Genomic DNA, 18634 nt, shown 5'->3' with positions numbered 1-18634 from the left:
CAGTTGTGGTCATCTGAGGTGCTGACTGGTCCCTCCTGGTATAAACCAAAGGCGGCGAGCGGCAGAGTGTCATTGGCTCTGGAGCTCTCTTTCTCCCTTGGTTCATGACATGCCCAAATTTGGAACCTTCAGGGCATGCTGCAAAACTTAAAGTAACCTTTTCTTTCGAGCTTTTCCAGGGGAATTGAGTGCTTTGGGAATGAGGTAGGGTGGAATGGGAGATGTTTATTGGAGCTGAGCAGCAGGAATACTAATATCCTGTATTCTATTCGAACGGGAGCAGTTTGCAGGGGAGGATGTTATAGTCTTATTTTGACTTGTTGAGTAGGTTTTTCATTGAATATTTTTACAGCAGGCACAGCACTGGATAGGCGCATTGTAACAATAAATAAGTAGGACAACTTAAAATAATGCCATTAAACCAGGAGATGACTGATTTGTAACTATATTCATTAATGAATGGCCGTGCAGGAATATCACAAATCAAGTGTTCTCTTGCCTGCTGCTGTGAGCAAACATTTTAATAAAGCTAGTGAGATAATGTTGCCTAGGTGTGATATGCTTTATATTTACAGTTCTCATACTAAAGATGCTGCTAATTAAATATATACAGGTTTCCCAAGAAAGCAATATAACCTATCCTGAAAAAAAAATGCACATTTGCCAATATGCTTGTTCTGTTCTGTTCTAGGCAAATCTATCTGTTGCTTTCAATAGCCCAAGTCCTGTCAGGATCTTCTTCTCTTCATCCAGAAAATCGACATAATTTATATTCATCTGCTCCTCCATTTGTTCTCTTGATTTCTGTCCACCAGCCACTTTCTGAGGAAAAAGTAACCAATAGTTCATTATTAGCTGCTGTTAGCTTTGAAACATTAATACGATTCCATTGCTTTGCAGTCAGTGATTGTCAATGCTGACTGCATCATTGAGAACCACATGCACAGATCTGCCATTTCATCAGCCAGGTAACATCATTTATTAGTCATGTCAACACAGAGCTATTGGATAGATTTAATTCTCCAAGCCCTTGCAATAGTACCTCCTACGGACAAGCCTCATTGTCTGTTCAAGGCTCACTTCCTTTCACATACCACACAGGACTCCAGGTATATAATGCTCTATATAAAGCTAATGTTAACATTATATAATACATAGGTGGAGAAAAGAGTGTCTGTACATCTGGGTATAGTGCTTAGATTATCCACAAATACCATGTTTGTTTTTAAAAGTCATATGATACATATAGTACATAATCAGCAATAACCCAAATTTAGGTGAATAAATTTAAGAATACTGTTTAGATATTAGCATCCAAGTATTCGGGTACATCACTCATGCAAAGCTGTACAGAGAGATGGTTGTGGAAAGCAAAATATATCAATGAGTGAAGATAGCCCCTCAGTAATTGAGGATTAGGGTAGGGTGTCCATCAGGGAACTATTTCAGTTACTTTCCTTAGTGCGCTTCTCATCATACTACACTTCCCTCTCTCTGCAAGGGGGAATTGTTGCATCTGGCATATCCCATAGTCCTCTACTACTGCCAATGGTAATAACAGTGTTGTATGTAACACACTCCCAACAAGATGATATGGAGGGCACACAAACGAGAAAAAACAAATCTGAGTAAAACATTAATTAAAATATCAAACTGGAAAAACATCTCTATCCGACTGTTATAATTTAATAGTTCTAGCTTTATGTATGTAGGACTCAGGCCTGCAACCCTCATTCATGCCAGTAATCATCACTTACATGAAGAGTCCTACTGAGTCCAATGACACTACGGCTGTATGTAACTAAGGGCTGAAGGTTTGGGGCCTCTGCCTGCTGACTTTAAAGAATAATACTTACAAAAATGGCACCTAAATTAAGATTTCAAGTGTACAGCTAGGGGAAAGGGGAAAGCAAATTAATAAGAGTTCTTAAACGGGGTCAAACTGATCTCCACTCTAACTCTATTGAAGTCAAAGGGAGTGCTGGCTGAGTAAGGACTGAAGGGTTAAGCATGACCTAGGACAGTATATTCTCTTCCCCAAATGATGGACTAGTCTATAAATTTGAAAGTGGTCAGTTGGATTTACTTAGAAAATGCTAAGCAAAAGCTATTTTTAATTTATAAAGCCTAACAGATGGAAATACCAGAGGAAATTTTACCTAGAGCAAAGAGAAAGGCATATTTTAAAAATCAAAATAATAAACTAGCTTTTCTACCTCCTAAACACAACTTACTGTCTTCTTCCTCTGTTTCTCCAGCTCCAATTCCTTTCTTTCTTTGGCTCGGAATTCTTGCCGCTGTTCAAAATAATCCAGATGTTTGACCTCTCTCTCAAAGTAATGAAGAACACTGGCACGCTATTAACACAAAGGCAATCATGGTTTGTGGTGATCACAGTGAATCTTAATTATTGCACTTTTCAGCACATAATCCATCTACAGTAATATTGCATTGCTTTAAAGCATCTTTTTTAAATTTGCAGAACTAAATAAGAAATTCTGTAATAATGTAATACATCGACCGTTTCCTGATGAACCTGATAATGCTGTTATCAGTTTTCCTATCCTAGTGTGGGTCTATGCACAGTCTTGCAGTAAAATAACAAAAGGCTTGGATTAAAACTGATTTTAGGTATTTTTGGTGCAAGTCTGTGCGCGGCCAAAGTCACTTTTATAGTCTCAATAACAAACTGACTTTATCCATTCACGTTGTGAAACAAGAGTGACACCTCACAGGTTTGCACCAAAATAACTAAATTGGTTTTACGATAATGATTTCAGTTAAATCAATCCAGGTCTGTGTGTAAACTGGCCCTGAGTTACCTTTTATGCACCAAGTCCCCCCACCCCACCTCTCCACTATCAGAGTTATTTGAGTCGTACTGTGCACCAATTTCCCTAACACGACTGTTCAAGATCCTAGAGTGTTTTAACAGAATGTAAAGATTTTACAGTAAGTAGATAAATATTCACAACTCTGTCCAGTAAAGCCCTCTACTCACAAAACAAATACAGTATGGGCAGAAGCAGCGCAAGTTTCCCCTCACTGGAAATGTGTCCGTAACCTGAACTGGAGAGGTTCTCTTTACTGAGCTCAGGGTGCCAGTTATCACCAGTATTCATAGTGTTTCATTTTGGTTACATACCATAACTTCATAGTAAGTTTACAATATACACGAGGACATAAATGGTAAGAGGAAGGTTTGGGATAGTGAGGAGGAGTGGTTTGGGGAAGGAAAGAGAATAGGGAGAACAGAATAAGCAGCAGAAAAAATTGTTAGAATGAGTTAGATGGGGCCCCTAACTTGTTTTCTGGTGGGGAGAAGGAGCTGGGAGAAACTGAATGAAAGCAGTAGAGAGAGAAGACATGCAAATTCAGCTCCTAATTTTGCAAATTATTATTGATGCAAATTATTTATTATTTGTAGTATTACAGCACCAGGCCCCCATTATGGTAGACATTGTACAAACACACAGAACAAGACAGTCTCTGCCCCAAAGAGCTTATAATTTAATCGTTTTTACTCAAATGAGCAGTCCCAATGAGTTTGTGAGGGCTAGTTATGTAAGAGTTTGCAGGAACATATCCTAAAAGATCTAAAGTCAGTTCCTCAGCTGGTGTAAATCATCATGGCTCAATTGAAGTCTCTGACATTCTTGGAGCTATGCAAAATGTATAGGAAAAAAATCAAGGCAAATGTATAGAATGTAGTTTATTAAACCTGGTGCCATTTTATGCACGTGGCAAAAAATGGTGTTTGTACAATTTAGACACTTTGTCTACATTTTTCCCATTGCCTGGTTATAATGATGGAGTTCTGCCAACTCTGCTTCTTGCAACAACTGGTTTTCCTCTGACGTCTCCCCTCTGAGGACTTACCAGGTCCAGCTTTGGTTTGTGAGATGTTATGAGATCGTGGCTGTGGATCATCTCGAACACAAGTTAATCACCTTTAATATGTAGAAATCCGATAACCTGAAAGGATGTGCCTGAAAAATAACTTCATGAAACCTCACAACATATGTAGTCACTTACAGGGTAAGTGGAAAATGTTACAAACCTCATTACTGGAAGGGTGACTTAATGTCCAAGAGATTTCTAAAACATGCAGTGTTCCAAAGTCGTCAGATATGGCTAAAAAGTGCTGCTTTGCTGTAAGATTATGAAAACAAAATAAACAATGATGCTATTACTAAGGATGCAGAAAGTAAATTAAAATGTTTGTGTGACCCCCACACTGCAGGACATAAGCCAGCCGCTAACTGATAGGCTAAGAAGAAAATTCCCTTATAAATTATTCTGTGATTGTTCACTGTGGGTATTTTTGCATCTTCCTCTGAAGCATGTGGTCCTGGTCATTGCCAGCTATTGGATTAGATGGGCCAGTGACCTGACCCAGTATGACAATTACTGTGTTGGCATCTTTTTAACCATAAATTCTAGTATTTACTGATTAACTTTTCAGCTAAGGCCTCTATTCATACAGAATTCCAAATATGGTTATTTAAGTCATTGGATATTAATTTTATTGTGGTTGTGCCCAGAGAACCTAATCACAGATTGGGACTCTACTGTGTTAGGCATTCTGCCCAAAGGAAAGATGGTTCCTGCCCCAAAGTGCTTACGATCTAGGAAGGGTCAAGGAGCTTGTCTGCAGTTTCCATGATTTCCCAGGGAATAGGCAAGTATAATTTGAAAACTCTTTTATGTAAAGTTTCAGGTGTTTCTCTGACTCTATTAAAAATAATGTGAAAGATATTTTATTTTATTTAAGATGCACAGTTTCAGCCATAAAATACTTAAACCGCATAAAGCTGTTGATAAAATGCTTAAGCAAGTGTGCACATCTATCTATCATTTTAAACAGAGAGAGTGAATAGCTCCCAAAGACTCATTTTTGTTACTTTTTTTAGGTTTTGGTTTTTGCAGCAAAAAATAGCTTTATTTTGTCTTGTTTTTCTAATAATTAAATGTCCCTTATTACATAGAAATATATTTTTACCTTTTCAAACTTGCTTAATAGAAACAATATTTTTGTAACAATATTAAAAAACAAAAGAAACTGTGCCTAGTTGCTTGTGTCATGATAAAAACATGAAGGCCCCAATGCTGAAAAGATTTATGCATGTGTTTTACTTTATTCACTGTGCATAGTTTCACTGACTTCAGTAGAACAATGCACAGTGTGTAAAGTTAAGGATATACATAAGCCTTTCCAGAATCATGGTATAATTTATTTTTAAGATACAGTGTAATGGAAAAGTGTAATCACGACAACATACAAGAGACAATCCAGGGTTTGATGCAGGTGATCATTGATATAGAGATGTTCTGGGTCTGGGATGGCTCATGTGTTTTCTCCAGTAGGTCCCAAATATCAATATTTCCATCTTCTCTACCAATGAAGAAAACTCCTGCTCTTGATAAGGACCAATGTCCTACAGTATATCTTTTTGATGAGCAGCATGATTGAAGGATTGGGCCGCTCTTAATTAAATAAAAAAAAAGTCAATGTAACAGAAACCAAAACAATCAAAACCAAAAAACCAACCCAGTCAGAACTCTTTCCAGACTCCTGCTTGTGTAATGTGAGAACCATTACCATTTCTGAGTGATCCCACTACACAAGTAATTATGGTGTCAAAACCAGCCTGTATATTGTTGACTGGTAAAGAGAAGTGTTGTAGGGAAGTGGAAAAGTTGATGCCCATTCCCTCAGTTGAGGGAGTCTACCAATTGACAAAAAAGACAAACAAAAAATCTGGGTTTTGCTAGATGCAACTAAAGTCCTGGATTCCCAGATGGCAGCAATAGTAAGAAACATATTTTTCAATATTTGGCTGGCCAAAAGACTGCACCCATTCCTCACTGGTATGGATGCTACCATAGCCATCCTTGCCTTTGCTATCTTTAGACTAGAATAGTGCATTTCCTTTTCCCTGTAACTAGCCACTTTGCCCTTTCTCCAAAGGGAAAAAAGAGATAATGAATTATTGTTTGCTGTCTCTTTTACTCTGTTGTTCAAATTACTTTTGTTTAATAGGGGTTCCTTAAGCCTGTAGTATTGTTTAGCACATCCTACCTCTACTCTCAGCTCCTCTGACTCACAACAGACTGCTTGAAATGTAAATAGCCTGGGCAGAAGCCACAACTGTCACAAAAGCTGGTATTAGAGAAAGTTGCTTCCTCCGTTGGAGCCAAGTTTACAACATTATTTTTAAAAGCTTCGCTCTGGCAGGAGAAAATAGCTTATGTTTTAACCCAATTTATTTTCAAACTGGCCAGCTCTGCCATCTACCATCATTTCCGTGAGTATTGTCCCTGAGGCTATATCCTGTAGTTACTCTATTCTTTTCTCCATCAACTATAGTTTGTCTGTTGCCAAAAGTAACTTACTGTAACACCTTCTTTCCATATGGCAAAATTCCAGCCTCCAACACTAAGAATGATGTCTTTGAAAAATGGAGATCTTTGTATAGTATGGACAATTCCATCATGGATGGTGTATTTGTTAGCTGGTTTCTGACCTAATGGAATGAAAAGGACAATTATTTACTTGTAGCTCTAGTTTTCTGAAGATAGTGAAATTGATCCTACAATCCTCAGCCTAGTAGGAGTTTTTCTGGAATAACTACTGCAGGATTGGATCCATTATCTTTATAGATTCCCTCTCCTGGGTTTTTGTGCCTCAGATCCATGTGCTCTGAAGCTGACTAGCACAGATAAAAGCGGCCTCAACCCAAATGTATGTCTGCAGTTTTGCCCAAGAAAATTGTGATATCAAACTTCCATAGTTGTGCCTGCCTGCCAATTGGTTAAAACACTTAAGTACCTGATTACAGGCCCTTGCATTTTGATTAGTTTAATACAATCTCTTCTCTTTAAGTCTCTGTTCTAATTTTCTAATAACTCTCAGGCATTCGTCCCCGAGGAAGGAGATCCTAGTGGGGCACTATAGAAGGCACTGTACTTGTCTTTAGAGAATTTTCATTAATTCAGATATTATTTGCTTTATTGTTCAGTGTACATTTCTGTGAGATACTGACCCATTTGAGAAGTTTTTAAAATATGCTTTTTATTTGTCTATAAATTGAATATCTTTAGTCATCATCCTATAAAACTGTTAGTTCAGCAAGCATTTCTTAGTTCATGATAGAAACAATAAGACATTAAAATGCAACTTAAAACTTCTAGCTTCTCACAACGTAACCCTCTTTATTGAATCTCTCAGTTACAAACACTGGAATATTTTTAGTATCCGTCAATTAAATGCAAAAGCTACACTAATGTAGTTAAAATTAAAAAGCCAGGAAATACAGAAGTTTGGATTCCTACAGCAACATTGTCAGCCAAGTTGCACGACATACATACTATGTATTTCCTTTGTTTTTATATTGTTAAATGAATGGTTTAATATTTAATATAGTATCATTTCAGTTTTTAATGTACTACTCAGAATGTACCATGTGGCTAAGCTAATGTCACTCGAAGGACCTATTGGATTTGCAGACATTTTCATTTTAACTGTGCAGCCAAATGATGTATTAATATAGGCTTTTCAATTAATTTTGTTGTGTTTTAGAAAAATGCAATTTCCTATTTTAAATAGTCACAATTAAGCTTTCAAGTGAAAAGACTTGGGAAGGAGGAGATTTCTACCACTGCTACGTTTGCTGCTATTCTGTGTCTGGAAATGGTCTTCTTCAAAACTGTTTACAGGGCATCAGCTTACATTTAAGCTCCATCTATACAAACAAATTGACCCATTGCTGGCAACAGTTGCAACAGGTCCCACTGAGCTGGTGTTAAAAACATTTTAATTACTAGTGTAAATGGGACAAAACTGTTTTCAGGATCACTGATCATGCATTCGGTAATGGTATTGAAAAGGGTTTTCTTCATTCCACAGTGGCAGTCAAATCATTTTCAACACCAGTTTGGAGGCTCTTTGCTGATGCCTGTTGTCAGCAATGAGTCAGATTCCTATTGGACAGGGCAAGAGTCCGTCCTACAAAGCTTACATCTCCGTGTAATAAAACAAGGCTTAAATCTATGTCTGTATCCTCTATATCCATCTGTCCGTCCATTAGCTTAAAAAGACAGTTTTAGTTGATGGTGGAAAAACTTGAACTTACTAATCAGCCTTCCTGAGTCGCTCTCTCTTTCCATCTTCCAGTCGGAATAAATAACTTCACCATCCTGTGATGCCAGAGAAATCAAATAAATGCAAATGGAGGCTGGGTGAAATATTGATAGCAAAAGCTTTAGTCAAAATGTGCCTATTTTTAGTTGGTAAAATTGGAGTCTCTTTACTAAATGTCAATTTTTAGATACATTTAATCTGAACATGTTTTAGCACGACTACAAAAATGGGGCAAATGTTCACATTACTTTATCAGTTGGGTTGTTTTAATTTTAAAAAAATTGCAGTCACCGATCAGCATTTATAGGGCATTCTTCATGTAGAGCTGGAATAGTTCACATTTATGGTATGGACCTTGCCCCACAATTTTAGGAAAAGGTGGCAGCAAGAGAGAAAAATGTTTTCAATGGGAACCCCAAAATGGAAGAAATGCAGGAAATTTTAAGAAGACACCCTTTTAAATTGTTCAATTTTGGCAGCTAGATCTAGTTTAAATGAGGTAGAAGCTGGAACATTAGGCTTATTTTTAATACAGGACTAAATTAGGGAAAAAATTGAAAATATGATAAAGCTTTCATGAGACCTTTAGGGGAAACCCTGCAATAAATATTACTGTCCTAATAGTTCTGGCAATGGGAATAAAGACATTTTCTGTGTTCCTGGGTTTAAGAATTAAGTTCAACACCTTTTGGCTGGGATTTCCAATGGAGCCTAAGGGAATTAGCCACCCCACTCCCACTGACTTTCAATCCCAGCCTTTAAGCATGAGTGTATGGCCCAGCAATCTTTTAAAGTAAAATATTTATATAAATGTGTCAAAATGGGGTACAAAGGCAAGGCAAATTCAGAGTGAAAAAACTACTGATTAACTCATAAAGAAAACATATGCATGCACCAGTCTGTGTAAATTGTCCAGCACACCCCCACTATTTTAAAAATTATCAGTCATAAATGATGATCAAAATGTTTAACTTACTTCAGTTCCAACAAAAAAGTTGGTGGCGATATTCTCCAGTATCTTAAGAGGTTTGGCTGAAGGGACCCTTAACTGCTTATAAGGATTTTCGTCTCCAAACATTTCTGGTTTGATTTGGTATTGCATCTTATCTTGAAAAGAGTATGAATATAATCATTTGGTGTTATAGGGAAATTTACTGGATCAGACATCTTATTTTCCTTACAGGTAATTCAAGGGTGAGGGATTAGAACTTTCAAGATGAGAAATAAAGAAGGGAAGAAAATTCCAGAGAAGAGTGAACCTAGTATGGCATGGAAGGAACGTTCCCTTAACTCTAGCTGGGGGAAAGAGGCTGAGCATATACAGATTGCTAGCAATAGAAGGCAGGCTAAGCAGTACTCTTGTGGTGCCTACACTTTAGATTTTTCATAAAATCTCCCACAGTTGCCCACCACTGATGCAGCTCCACTAGTGGCAGCCACAGCGGGAGCACTAGAGTAGGCCAGTTTACACAACGCAGTGATTAAAATGCCGATGACCAGTCTACACTAGTACTCCCAATGTTGCTACCCCGGCAGAGCTCTAACACTGTTGTAGCAATGGGAGAGGGTGATCACCCATCCTGAATTGGGTGGGACAATCCAAAATGCGGATTTCAAGACCCAGTCCCAGGCTGAATGACTCCGGGACGGCATTTGTCACAGATTCCCTGCAGCGCCCGCTCCGTGCCTTCCAAGGCTCAGGGGCAGCATCAGCCTGTTCCAGGGTGGGGAGGGCTGAGTTTCGCCTTATCCCCCCCCTTTGTCATGAGGCCTTGCCCCTTCTCCTCCTCTTACCCCGGAGTCCCTTCCCCCATGGCAAGGCCAGGAGCTGGAGCCAGGCCACGGTAAGAGCCGCCCGGAGCAGGTGGAGGACCCAGGGCTCCCCACAGCAGGCTGGCTCTTACCATGGCCTGGCTCTGGCTTTCGGCCTGGCCAGGGGACAGGGACTCAGGGATAAGAGGAGGAGCAGGGGTGGAGTCACAGAAGGGGCGGGGCTCCTGCATGTGTCCTGCTTTTGCCTTTTGAAAAGGTGGTGACCCTAAATGGGAGAGGCTAAGAAAAACTCACAAAACAGGATGTGCTTGTGGAGACAGCTCTGCTGCAGCCATGTAAATGGATAAGCAGGGTTGTGGGTCTGGGATGATAGACAGAAAAATCTGTCACTTGAGAATCCTAAGCACTGCTGGAAAAGATGTGATGGAAAACCCTGACTTCAGAGCATAACTGAGTCTGGGCCCAATTCTATGAACATTTATGCACCCAAGTGGTCTCATTGACTTCAGTGGGACTATACAAATGAGTAAAATTTCTCTGGTATAGATGTATTTGCTCTCTAGATGGAGCTTGTTGGCTGCTAACCGTGACTGTATATTGGAATTAAAAACTACAGCAATATTTCTCTTGGTCTTTCTTTCGTTTAGACCAAACTTGACTAGGCAATGTCCCTTTCAGCCTAAGGGGAAAAACATGATCACCAGTAATGAAATGTCTAATACTTGCTGGAGTCTGTGTTGTTCTAAAACGTGTTGTGTATCTTGAGAACTTGATAAAGACAATTGACAATGAATTCTGTTGTCCCAGAATTCTTACTGTCCTTCTTTGACGAGGGCTCAGTAGCAAGTTAGAACTAGACAGCTGAAAGATTAGTGTGTCTCTTGCATTCTCTCATTTTTGGGGGGCATTTTGGGGGAATTTGAAGTTTGCTATGTGAATATTTTAAGGTAGTGAGTTTGTAGAATTATTTATGAACTTTTTATTTACACCAACTGCAGTTAGTAGTGGGCAGTACATAAATCTGATCCAGCACATCTTAGTAACAGAGTTGTAGTGCTTCAGAGTCAGTGTGGTAATGATTTCCAAAAGTATTTTTAAGGACACATGCTGTCCCATTGATACTAATTTGCTCCAAACCTTATAAACCCACCTGATGATCTTTCACCCTTCCAAATCTGCCTCATCCCCCTTCTGTTGCCTTCCCCATTCTCCAAAGACTTTAATGATTTTTCAATATGTTCCTTTTGATTGTTACTTTACCAATGCAGGGAGGAAGGATGGTCCACACATTAGCATAGGACTCAGAAGAATTGGGTTCAATTACCTGATCAGTCAGTGACCTGTGTGACCTTGAGCAAATCACTTAGCCTTTCAGAGGGGTGCCTTAGTTTACCCCTCTGTAAAATGGGGGTAATAGCACTTCTCTACCTTTGATGGACATGTGAGGATAAATACATTAAAGATTGTGTGGCAGTAACACTCAAATACTATGGTAATGGGAGTTTACAAGTACCTAAGATAGCAAGATAGGTTTGCTCTCTGAATACTTTCTCTGAAAGTATTCTCGTACAGAGACTAATAATTTCTGCTGCAAAGTGAGCAAATAGAAGACTTGCCTAAGGAGTAGAAAATGAAGTAAGGAAAGGTTCATTTAAAATAAACCCCCAGATTAATACATTTCTAACAGTGGCTCTAAAGGAGGAAATCACATATAGTACTGACCAAGGCTCAATTCACTTTGATGGGAGTAAGTACTCCTGAGAAAAACAGCTTGCTAGTATAACTTCTAATGAGAGCTGATAACCTGTGACCCATTGGTAGAGATTCTGTTCTTCTCATATTGTATGTGCTCATTACCTTCAGTGCCATGATATACCAGTAAATTTAGGAAAACAGATCCATTCGTTACAGTATATTTATGTTGCTTATCTTTTATTCTATATACAGAGAAAAATCATCTTATGAAAATACTTATATCTCAAAAATATAAACTGAAAATATTACCTTGCATTTTGTAATGGAAATGCTCTTCCACTAGGCTAATTTTAGTAGGACTATAGTCTCCACTTGTTTCGCTCTTGGATAGGTTTGCCTGTTTAGTACAAAGGGAGTATTTGATAACTCATTTTGTCAAACACTCGAAGCATATGGCTAAATTGCTTTCTGTTGTAATGGTAAAGACCTGTCAGTCTGAAGTGCATTCTTCAGATTCCACAAACCCTGGCTTCCGCCCCCTTCTTTGCTAGCAGTAGTTAAGCTTTTCCCCCTAAAATTTCTCACTGTTGCCACTTCAATGTCAGCTCCACTGGTGGTAGCCCCAGTGGCCACTCGTGTTTTAACAAACATGTCTCTAGACCTGCTCTGACCAGAAGAGACAACCTGCTGGTAAAAATGCTCGTATACATTACTACTTCCACTGCAGCCTGCGTTTATTCAGAAATTCTTAGATCATTTTAAAGTTCTTGTAAGCTAAGTTTGGAAAGTATTTGTCCTATTCTGTTGATGTTATAGGGATAAAATATGGTCTTCCCCTACACGAATCACAACAAAATTAAAAGGAAAATCACAATACTGTGAACATTTACATGGTAAGTTTTGGGGTGAGGGGGTGGAGAGTGAGCCTGTATACAGTGGCTCCTATCCTGCAGGTCTGGACTTGGCTCCCCACTCCGGGCATTGTGACCTAGTGCACAGGGTCACAGTGCCACTCAGGTTTGACCAGTGGGATTAGGGTTGGGGTACTGGGGCAGAGGGTGCTTCTGTAGGTGGTTGGTGCCCTGTTGGCAGGGCAAAGAGGCAGCAGCAGTGAAGGGATTTAGGTATATTGTCTCTGAAGAGGTAGAACTGCATTTTCATACCTTTCCCCCTAAAACCATGACTATTTTTTTACTAAATTTAGCATGACTGCACTGTGATTTTTTTATTTAAAAATGCCATGACAACTCTGCAAGATTATACATTATATACAGTACCTTAATGAGAGGTCTCCAGGAGAGATCCAGATGTTTAAAAGTAGTCGGCACATCAGGGGGAGCCTCAATAGCCTTCTCATCTTTTGCCTTCTCAGTTGAATTCTGAATAGTAGTTTTGGGGGCTCGAAGATCCCAAAATAATAGGGAGCTCCACAAAACCAGAGATTGTAGATTATTGCTCTTCGTATGCTTAAAAATCATTTTAACTTTTCAATGAGCTTTTGTATAATATTTGTTTTTTATCTTCTATCTTCAAAATTAGTATAGGAATAGATGCAAGAGTTTGGGGAACAGAGAAATGGAGAACTAGTTTATAGCTACTTTTGTACACTAGGGCATATAGTTACTCCACATTTTGTCCTCACTCTGTTTTTAATCATATACTGTAGCTAAATAAGCATCATACAGTTTGTTTAAGAAAACTACATACTCAGTGGATGAAATGCACTCCCTTGCATAGAGCCTAATTACTTGGTCTGGGAATGGGTCTGCTGTGGAGGCCCACCACCCACAGCTGCTATTCCAACCTCTGGGTTGGAATTGCATCCACAGCCCTGCCAGCCAGTTGAGGAATATAAGAAATGTTATACTGGGTCAGACTCAAGATCCATTTAGTCCAGCATCCTGTCTCTGACAGTGGCCCGTAGTGGATGCTTCCTGAATGAAATGAGTTGTACTGGCAAAAGGACTATGTGCAGGTCTAACTGCATCTACACAAGGGCTTTTGCCAGTTTAGAAATGTCATTTAAAAACCCACACTAATTGACGTCACTATTTGAGCAAAAGTTTCCCGTGTAGACATGGCCTTAGGTTATTTAGCAGCCTTCTGTGCATAAATGCAGTTCTGTGGCCTTCCAGGACAAGCTACGTGGGGCCAGCCCAGACATTTTTTCTGTGGCACAGAGTGAGAATGAAAGCACCTCTGTAAGGCTGTCCAGCTAGTTGACCCCACACACTGCCCTTATGTGGGGCTTAAGTGATGTGGTGGTCTGTGTGCTGGCCCTCTGCAACAGGATGAATTTCATCTATTCCAGACAGCTTTGTAGGAATTCAGAACTTGGTCAGTTACACCATGGAATATATGCTGAAACATTTAGCAGACAGACGGAATAAGGTGTATTTAGAAGGATTTTCAAAGGAATTCGGGAGATGTTTTGTGACTGTTGGTGCCTATGAAAACATTTGTAGAATGCATTACCAATCAGGAGAGCAGGTTACAAGCTGCACACAAACTCCAGTTCTGTTTTCAAAAGCAATGCCCATTCTGTTAACCTAAAATAATAATAATAATTAATTAATAATACAGGGAGATGGGGATGACAAATGGCAACAAATTATTATCAACAAAGCTACTTCTTCACCGCCTCTACAACAGGCTTTAAGAAAGAGAGCCTCTCACTGTTGGCTGTACAAATACCCTGGTACAGCTGTGCAAGTCAGGGCTCACTAGCCCATTGATATGAAAATGAAATAAACATGTTTTACCAAAACAAACCTACTTCAAGCAAATCAGTAGTGCCTTGATATTCAGAAATGCCAAGCACATACAACTTGAAATGAGGTCAATGAGATCTTAAGTTGCTGGCACAACTGAAAATTTCATGTTATTGATTCCACTAATGTTTTCTGATCTTATTTTCAGACCTAATTCCCAATCTCAAAAAGATGAAAATGTACACACACAATGGAATCTTTGTCTAGAAAAAGAATTGACTACTTCCTGCTCATTGGCAAAACCTGCATTTATCAGCTACTCAGCAAAGTTGCACCCATCATTTATAAGCCAAATCCTACTAAATTTTCTCACACAAACATGGCCACTGAAGTCAAAGGGTTATTTGCATGAGTAAGGAAGGCTGGATTAGAATCCTAATGTAGCTTGTTTACTGTCTATCATGCAGTTTTGTAATACTGGATTTGCTGACCCTGTGCCACTGTAGCACTGATGCTGTAGACCAGGGGTGGCCAACCTGAGCCTGAGAAGGAGCCAGAATTTACCAGTGTGCATTGCCAGAGAGCCACAGTAACACATCAGCAGCCCCCCGTCAGCTCCCCCCTGCCTCTAGTGTCTCCCACCTAACAGCAGCACCACCGATCAGCACCTAACTCTCCATCCCTGCGCCTCCCGCCCGCTGCGATCAGCTGTTTTGTGGTGTGCAGGAGGCTCGGAGGTTGGGGGGCAGGAGGAGGAGCAAGGGCACGGCAGACTGAGGGGAAGGGGCAGGGTCCTTGGGGAAAGGGGTGGAGTGGGGCCGGGGCCTGGGGCAGAGCCAGAGGTTGAGCAGCGAGCACCCTGTAGCACATTAGAAAGTTGGCGCCTGTAGCTGCAGCCCCGGAGTTGGCGCCTATGCAAGGAGCTGCATATTAACCTCTGAAGAGCCGCATGTGGCTCCGGAGCCAAAGGTTGGCCACCCCTGCTGTAGACATACCCTGAGTTGAACCACTGGCAAATTTGTATGTACTCTTCTGGGGAGGCCTTGTCTTTATACATGTATGTACAGTACCAAGAGGGGGTTGTGGGTACTATCACAATATAATTATTAATGTGCAAATGTATCAATCTTCCTTCCAGTTATGTCTGTGCATTGTCTTCTCCACGGTCTTCACTTGACTGTTAATGCAGTAGCAACTGAGTCTTAAAAACTTAGTTACAAGAAATTCTCAAGATAACATCCACTTTGGGTTGTGGGTCTGATTTTTCAGCCTGGCCTCTTTTTTGCACACCTCACTAATCCTACCACTTAGACAGCAAATGATCACTTAGGGCTGACTCCTGGGAGCCCTCTTTGCCTCCCACACTAACTTGAAAGGGAGTTGAATGGGCCCTTAAGATACTATGGCTGGAGCACTATGAATAGGATAGAAAGAAAATGTAGGTGCAATTTTTGTGGGTGCAACTTCTATCTAGAAAAAGGAGATCTGTTAGTGAAGTCATTTCTGGCAACTAAGTTGTTTAGGTGACCTAAGAAGTTATTGCTTTAACTTCTCGGTGTCAGGCTAGGAATTCCCAAAGTAGAGTTAATATATTTTGAAATCCCATCTGTAGTTATCAAAACATCTTTAATGTAATTCTGAGTAAAGCTATAGAAATCTTATAATAAGGTCAGCTACATATCTGAGTCAGCTGTAATAAAAGGTGAAAGTGGAGTACCATCCTAAAGTACAGAGAGCATGAGAGGGACCGGATTGACATTGTTTGGCATTCTGGGATGCAGTCAGAAATACTGAGCCCAAGTACTACTGAGATTATTATAAATAATTTCATCTTGTAACACCTGATCTGCAGTTCACACACTGATTTTATTAGTGGTTTGTTAAAAATATAAAGAAAAAGTAATAAAATATCAATTGAAACTCACCTCAAAATAGTCTGGCAGCCAGTGTATATCTGTTATTACTGTTTTATGGCCAAATTCTATAGAAGAGACTGCACAATATCTCACAAAATGTGGTTCCTTACCACTTTGTTGTGCTTGTATAAACGTTGGCTAGAGAAGTTTTTAAAAGATACATTTTAAAAGGTATGTTTTGCAAAATACAACATTAGTTATCAAGAAAAAAAAAAAGGAAACTGCACATATTGTTAATGTCCCTTTACAGTATTTTAGTTCAATCTAGAAACGTTTCTAGGGGTCTGATCTAAAGCCCATCAAAGTCAATGGAAAGTCTCAGTCAGCTTTGAATCAGATCCTGGCATACCATACTGTAAAAATTATGTCCACAATTGCTCCAGCCACCTCCAATATAGCATTATTTCTTCCACTGTGCTCTCAGGCCTTCCTTCTAATTACCTACTTTGTATCCTTTTTCCATTCTCATCTTCATGCCTTCTTCCATACCACACACTCTGCCTGGAATTATCTCCCTTATTCCGTGAGCCAAACCACCTTCCCTCTATCCTTTAAATCTGTCCTTTAAAACACACTTCCATATACACGTTTAGCACTGGGGAAAATTTCTGTTCTGCTTTCAGTTTATACCATCATCCAATATATTATATTGATTTGATCTATTCGGTTGTGTAGCGGGGTGGTCATCTGCTCCTGCCTTAAAAGGCTTAAAACAACCCGGGGAGAGGGCTGTGACCGGGAAGGAAAAGCGGGGCTGAATGGGGAAAGCAGCCTCAGCTGGGGGGGCTACGCCCCAATCAGGCTGAGGCTGGCTTAATCAGGGCCCAGCTAGCCCTTATAAGAGGGCAATGGGCCAGGAGCACAGAGTCTCTCTCATGCGCTAGAGAGGGAAGGGCCTGGGGTTGCCTGGAACCTGAGAGGGTACCAAGACTGGAGCAGCAGGGCTGGGGGAAGGCCAGAGGAGCTGGGGAGCTCCGGCCTAGAAACCCCCCCAGGCTGCAGGCCTTGTTAAAGGCCAAAGAAGGTACTGGGGTTGCAGAGGGCAGCCCAAGGGCAGGCAGAGGCAGCAGGTCCAAAACGCCCCTTGCCTATGATGAGTGGCTTTTACACTGCAGTCCGCCCCAGTGAGCAGGGGCTAGATGGTGACTGGCAGTAGCCCAAGACTGAGGCGAGGTGGGGATAGAGGGTGGGGGTTCCCTGGGGAGGGGAGACCCAGATTTGTGGGGGTACTGCCAGGAGGCAGCACCCCGGCCTGAAAGGGGCACCGGGATCCAGGAGGGACTCGGGCCCAGCGGCAAACGGGACACCAGCCTGCAGAGGGTGCTCTGGAGGCTGGAAATGCTAATTCCCTGGACGACCAGCAGGAGGCGCCGCACCGGTGAGTCCCACCCCGTGACAGGTAGCTTCCTGGGGGTAGGGCTGAATACACTGTTGGTACTCAATAAATAACAATGCCCTATTGTATCTCTGGTCTGTGTCAATTACAGTAATATTATTTATCTGGGTTGGTGATGTAGATATGAGATTTTGATAAAGATTTATTTTGTTGCCTCGTGTATCGGAATACAAACAGTCTAGTTAGTACTTCATTGCCAGGCTGATATTTCCTTCATTTTAAGCCTGCATTCCCTTTCCCATATTTATTTCCTAACTTCCTCTCATTTTCCCTTTTTTTATTCACAGCAGGGCATACTCCAGCACTAAATACAGAACTCAAGTACTAACCATATTAACAGCAGTGTTCTTGCTTCCACCAGCACCAGTTTTAGCATTCTGCAGCTTTTCTTCATACTCAGAAATGTCCCACAGTACAACCTATGAGGAGAAATGAACGTCCTTACAAAGTATTTTTTCTGTTTAAACGATAGATTAAAACAGATTTCTGAACTGTAATATGAGCACTGTTTGAAAGTAGAAGGAGGAAGTCTACTTACGATGCCAGAACTGGAGGGTGGTGGGTTTTTTTAAGATATTGCCTCTGCAGACCCTCACTGTAGCAGTCTGGTGCAACAGACTGCAAATCCTAGAACCATCTGAGTCCGTTAACAATTAGCTGGTCTGTGCAGCCTGTCACACTGATCAAGCATTTCTAAGTGTCACCTTTAAAGTGATTGCTGAGGCTGTGGACTGAAAAACTGCTTCTATGCCATCACATCCTCAGGACTCAATAAAGGATTAGACATTTCTATGGATGATGAGAATGTTTACAGACAGGATAAAACATTTATATGGGATATAAACATTAATGTTTCATAAATCAACATTAACTAATGAAAGTTGGGAATAAAACTTCCCCTGTCCATAAAAATGTCTAATCCTCTTCTGAATTGTTTTAATTTCCTGGGGTCAGTAATATCTTGTGGCTCCACAAATTAATTATGTGTTGTGTAAAGAAG

At 40.4% G+C, this 18634-nt stretch overlaps 1 protein-coding gene across 1 annotated transcript in view; it reads right to left on the bottom strand.

Annotated features, from left to right (window-relative positions):
• Window positions 1-687: 687 nt before the first annotated feature.
• The window catches only part of DNAI3 (dynein axonemal intermediate chain 3), a 36256-nt gene continuing 18309 nt past the window's right edge, over window positions 688-18634 (bottom strand). The window contains exons 11-22 of the mRNA XM_065409847.1: window positions 17964-18053; window positions 16248-16376; window positions 14087-14160; window positions 12889-13036; window positions 11921-12008; window positions 9120-9250; window positions 8136-8199; window positions 6397-6527; window positions 5283-5487; window positions 4061-4152; window positions 2235-2357; window positions 688-822 (exon numbers count right to left, since the gene is read on the bottom strand). Of these exons, the coding sequence (XP_065265919.1) occupies window positions 688-822; window positions 2235-2357; window positions 4061-4152; window positions 5283-5487; window positions 6397-6527; window positions 8136-8199; window positions 9120-9250; window positions 11921-12008; window positions 12889-13036; window positions 14087-14160; window positions 16248-16376; window positions 17964-18053 (1410 nt within the window). The remainder of the gene's footprint in view (window positions 823-2234; window positions 2358-4060; window positions 4153-5282; window positions 5488-6396; window positions 6528-8135; window positions 8200-9119; window positions 9251-11920; window positions 12009-12888; window positions 13037-14086; window positions 14161-16247; window positions 16377-17963; window positions 18054-18634) is intronic.

The sequence above is a fragment of the Emys orbicularis genome, chromosome 8 (assembly GCF_028017835.1).
Source record: "Emys orbicularis isolate rEmyOrb1 chromosome 8, rEmyOrb1.hap1, whole genome shotgun sequence".
NCBI classification, from domain to species: Eukaryota; Metazoa; Chordata; order Testudines; family Emydidae; genus Emys; species Emys orbicularis.
Note: the sequence above shows the minus strand (reverse complement) of the source record. Positions and strands in the feature narration are given on the sequence as shown.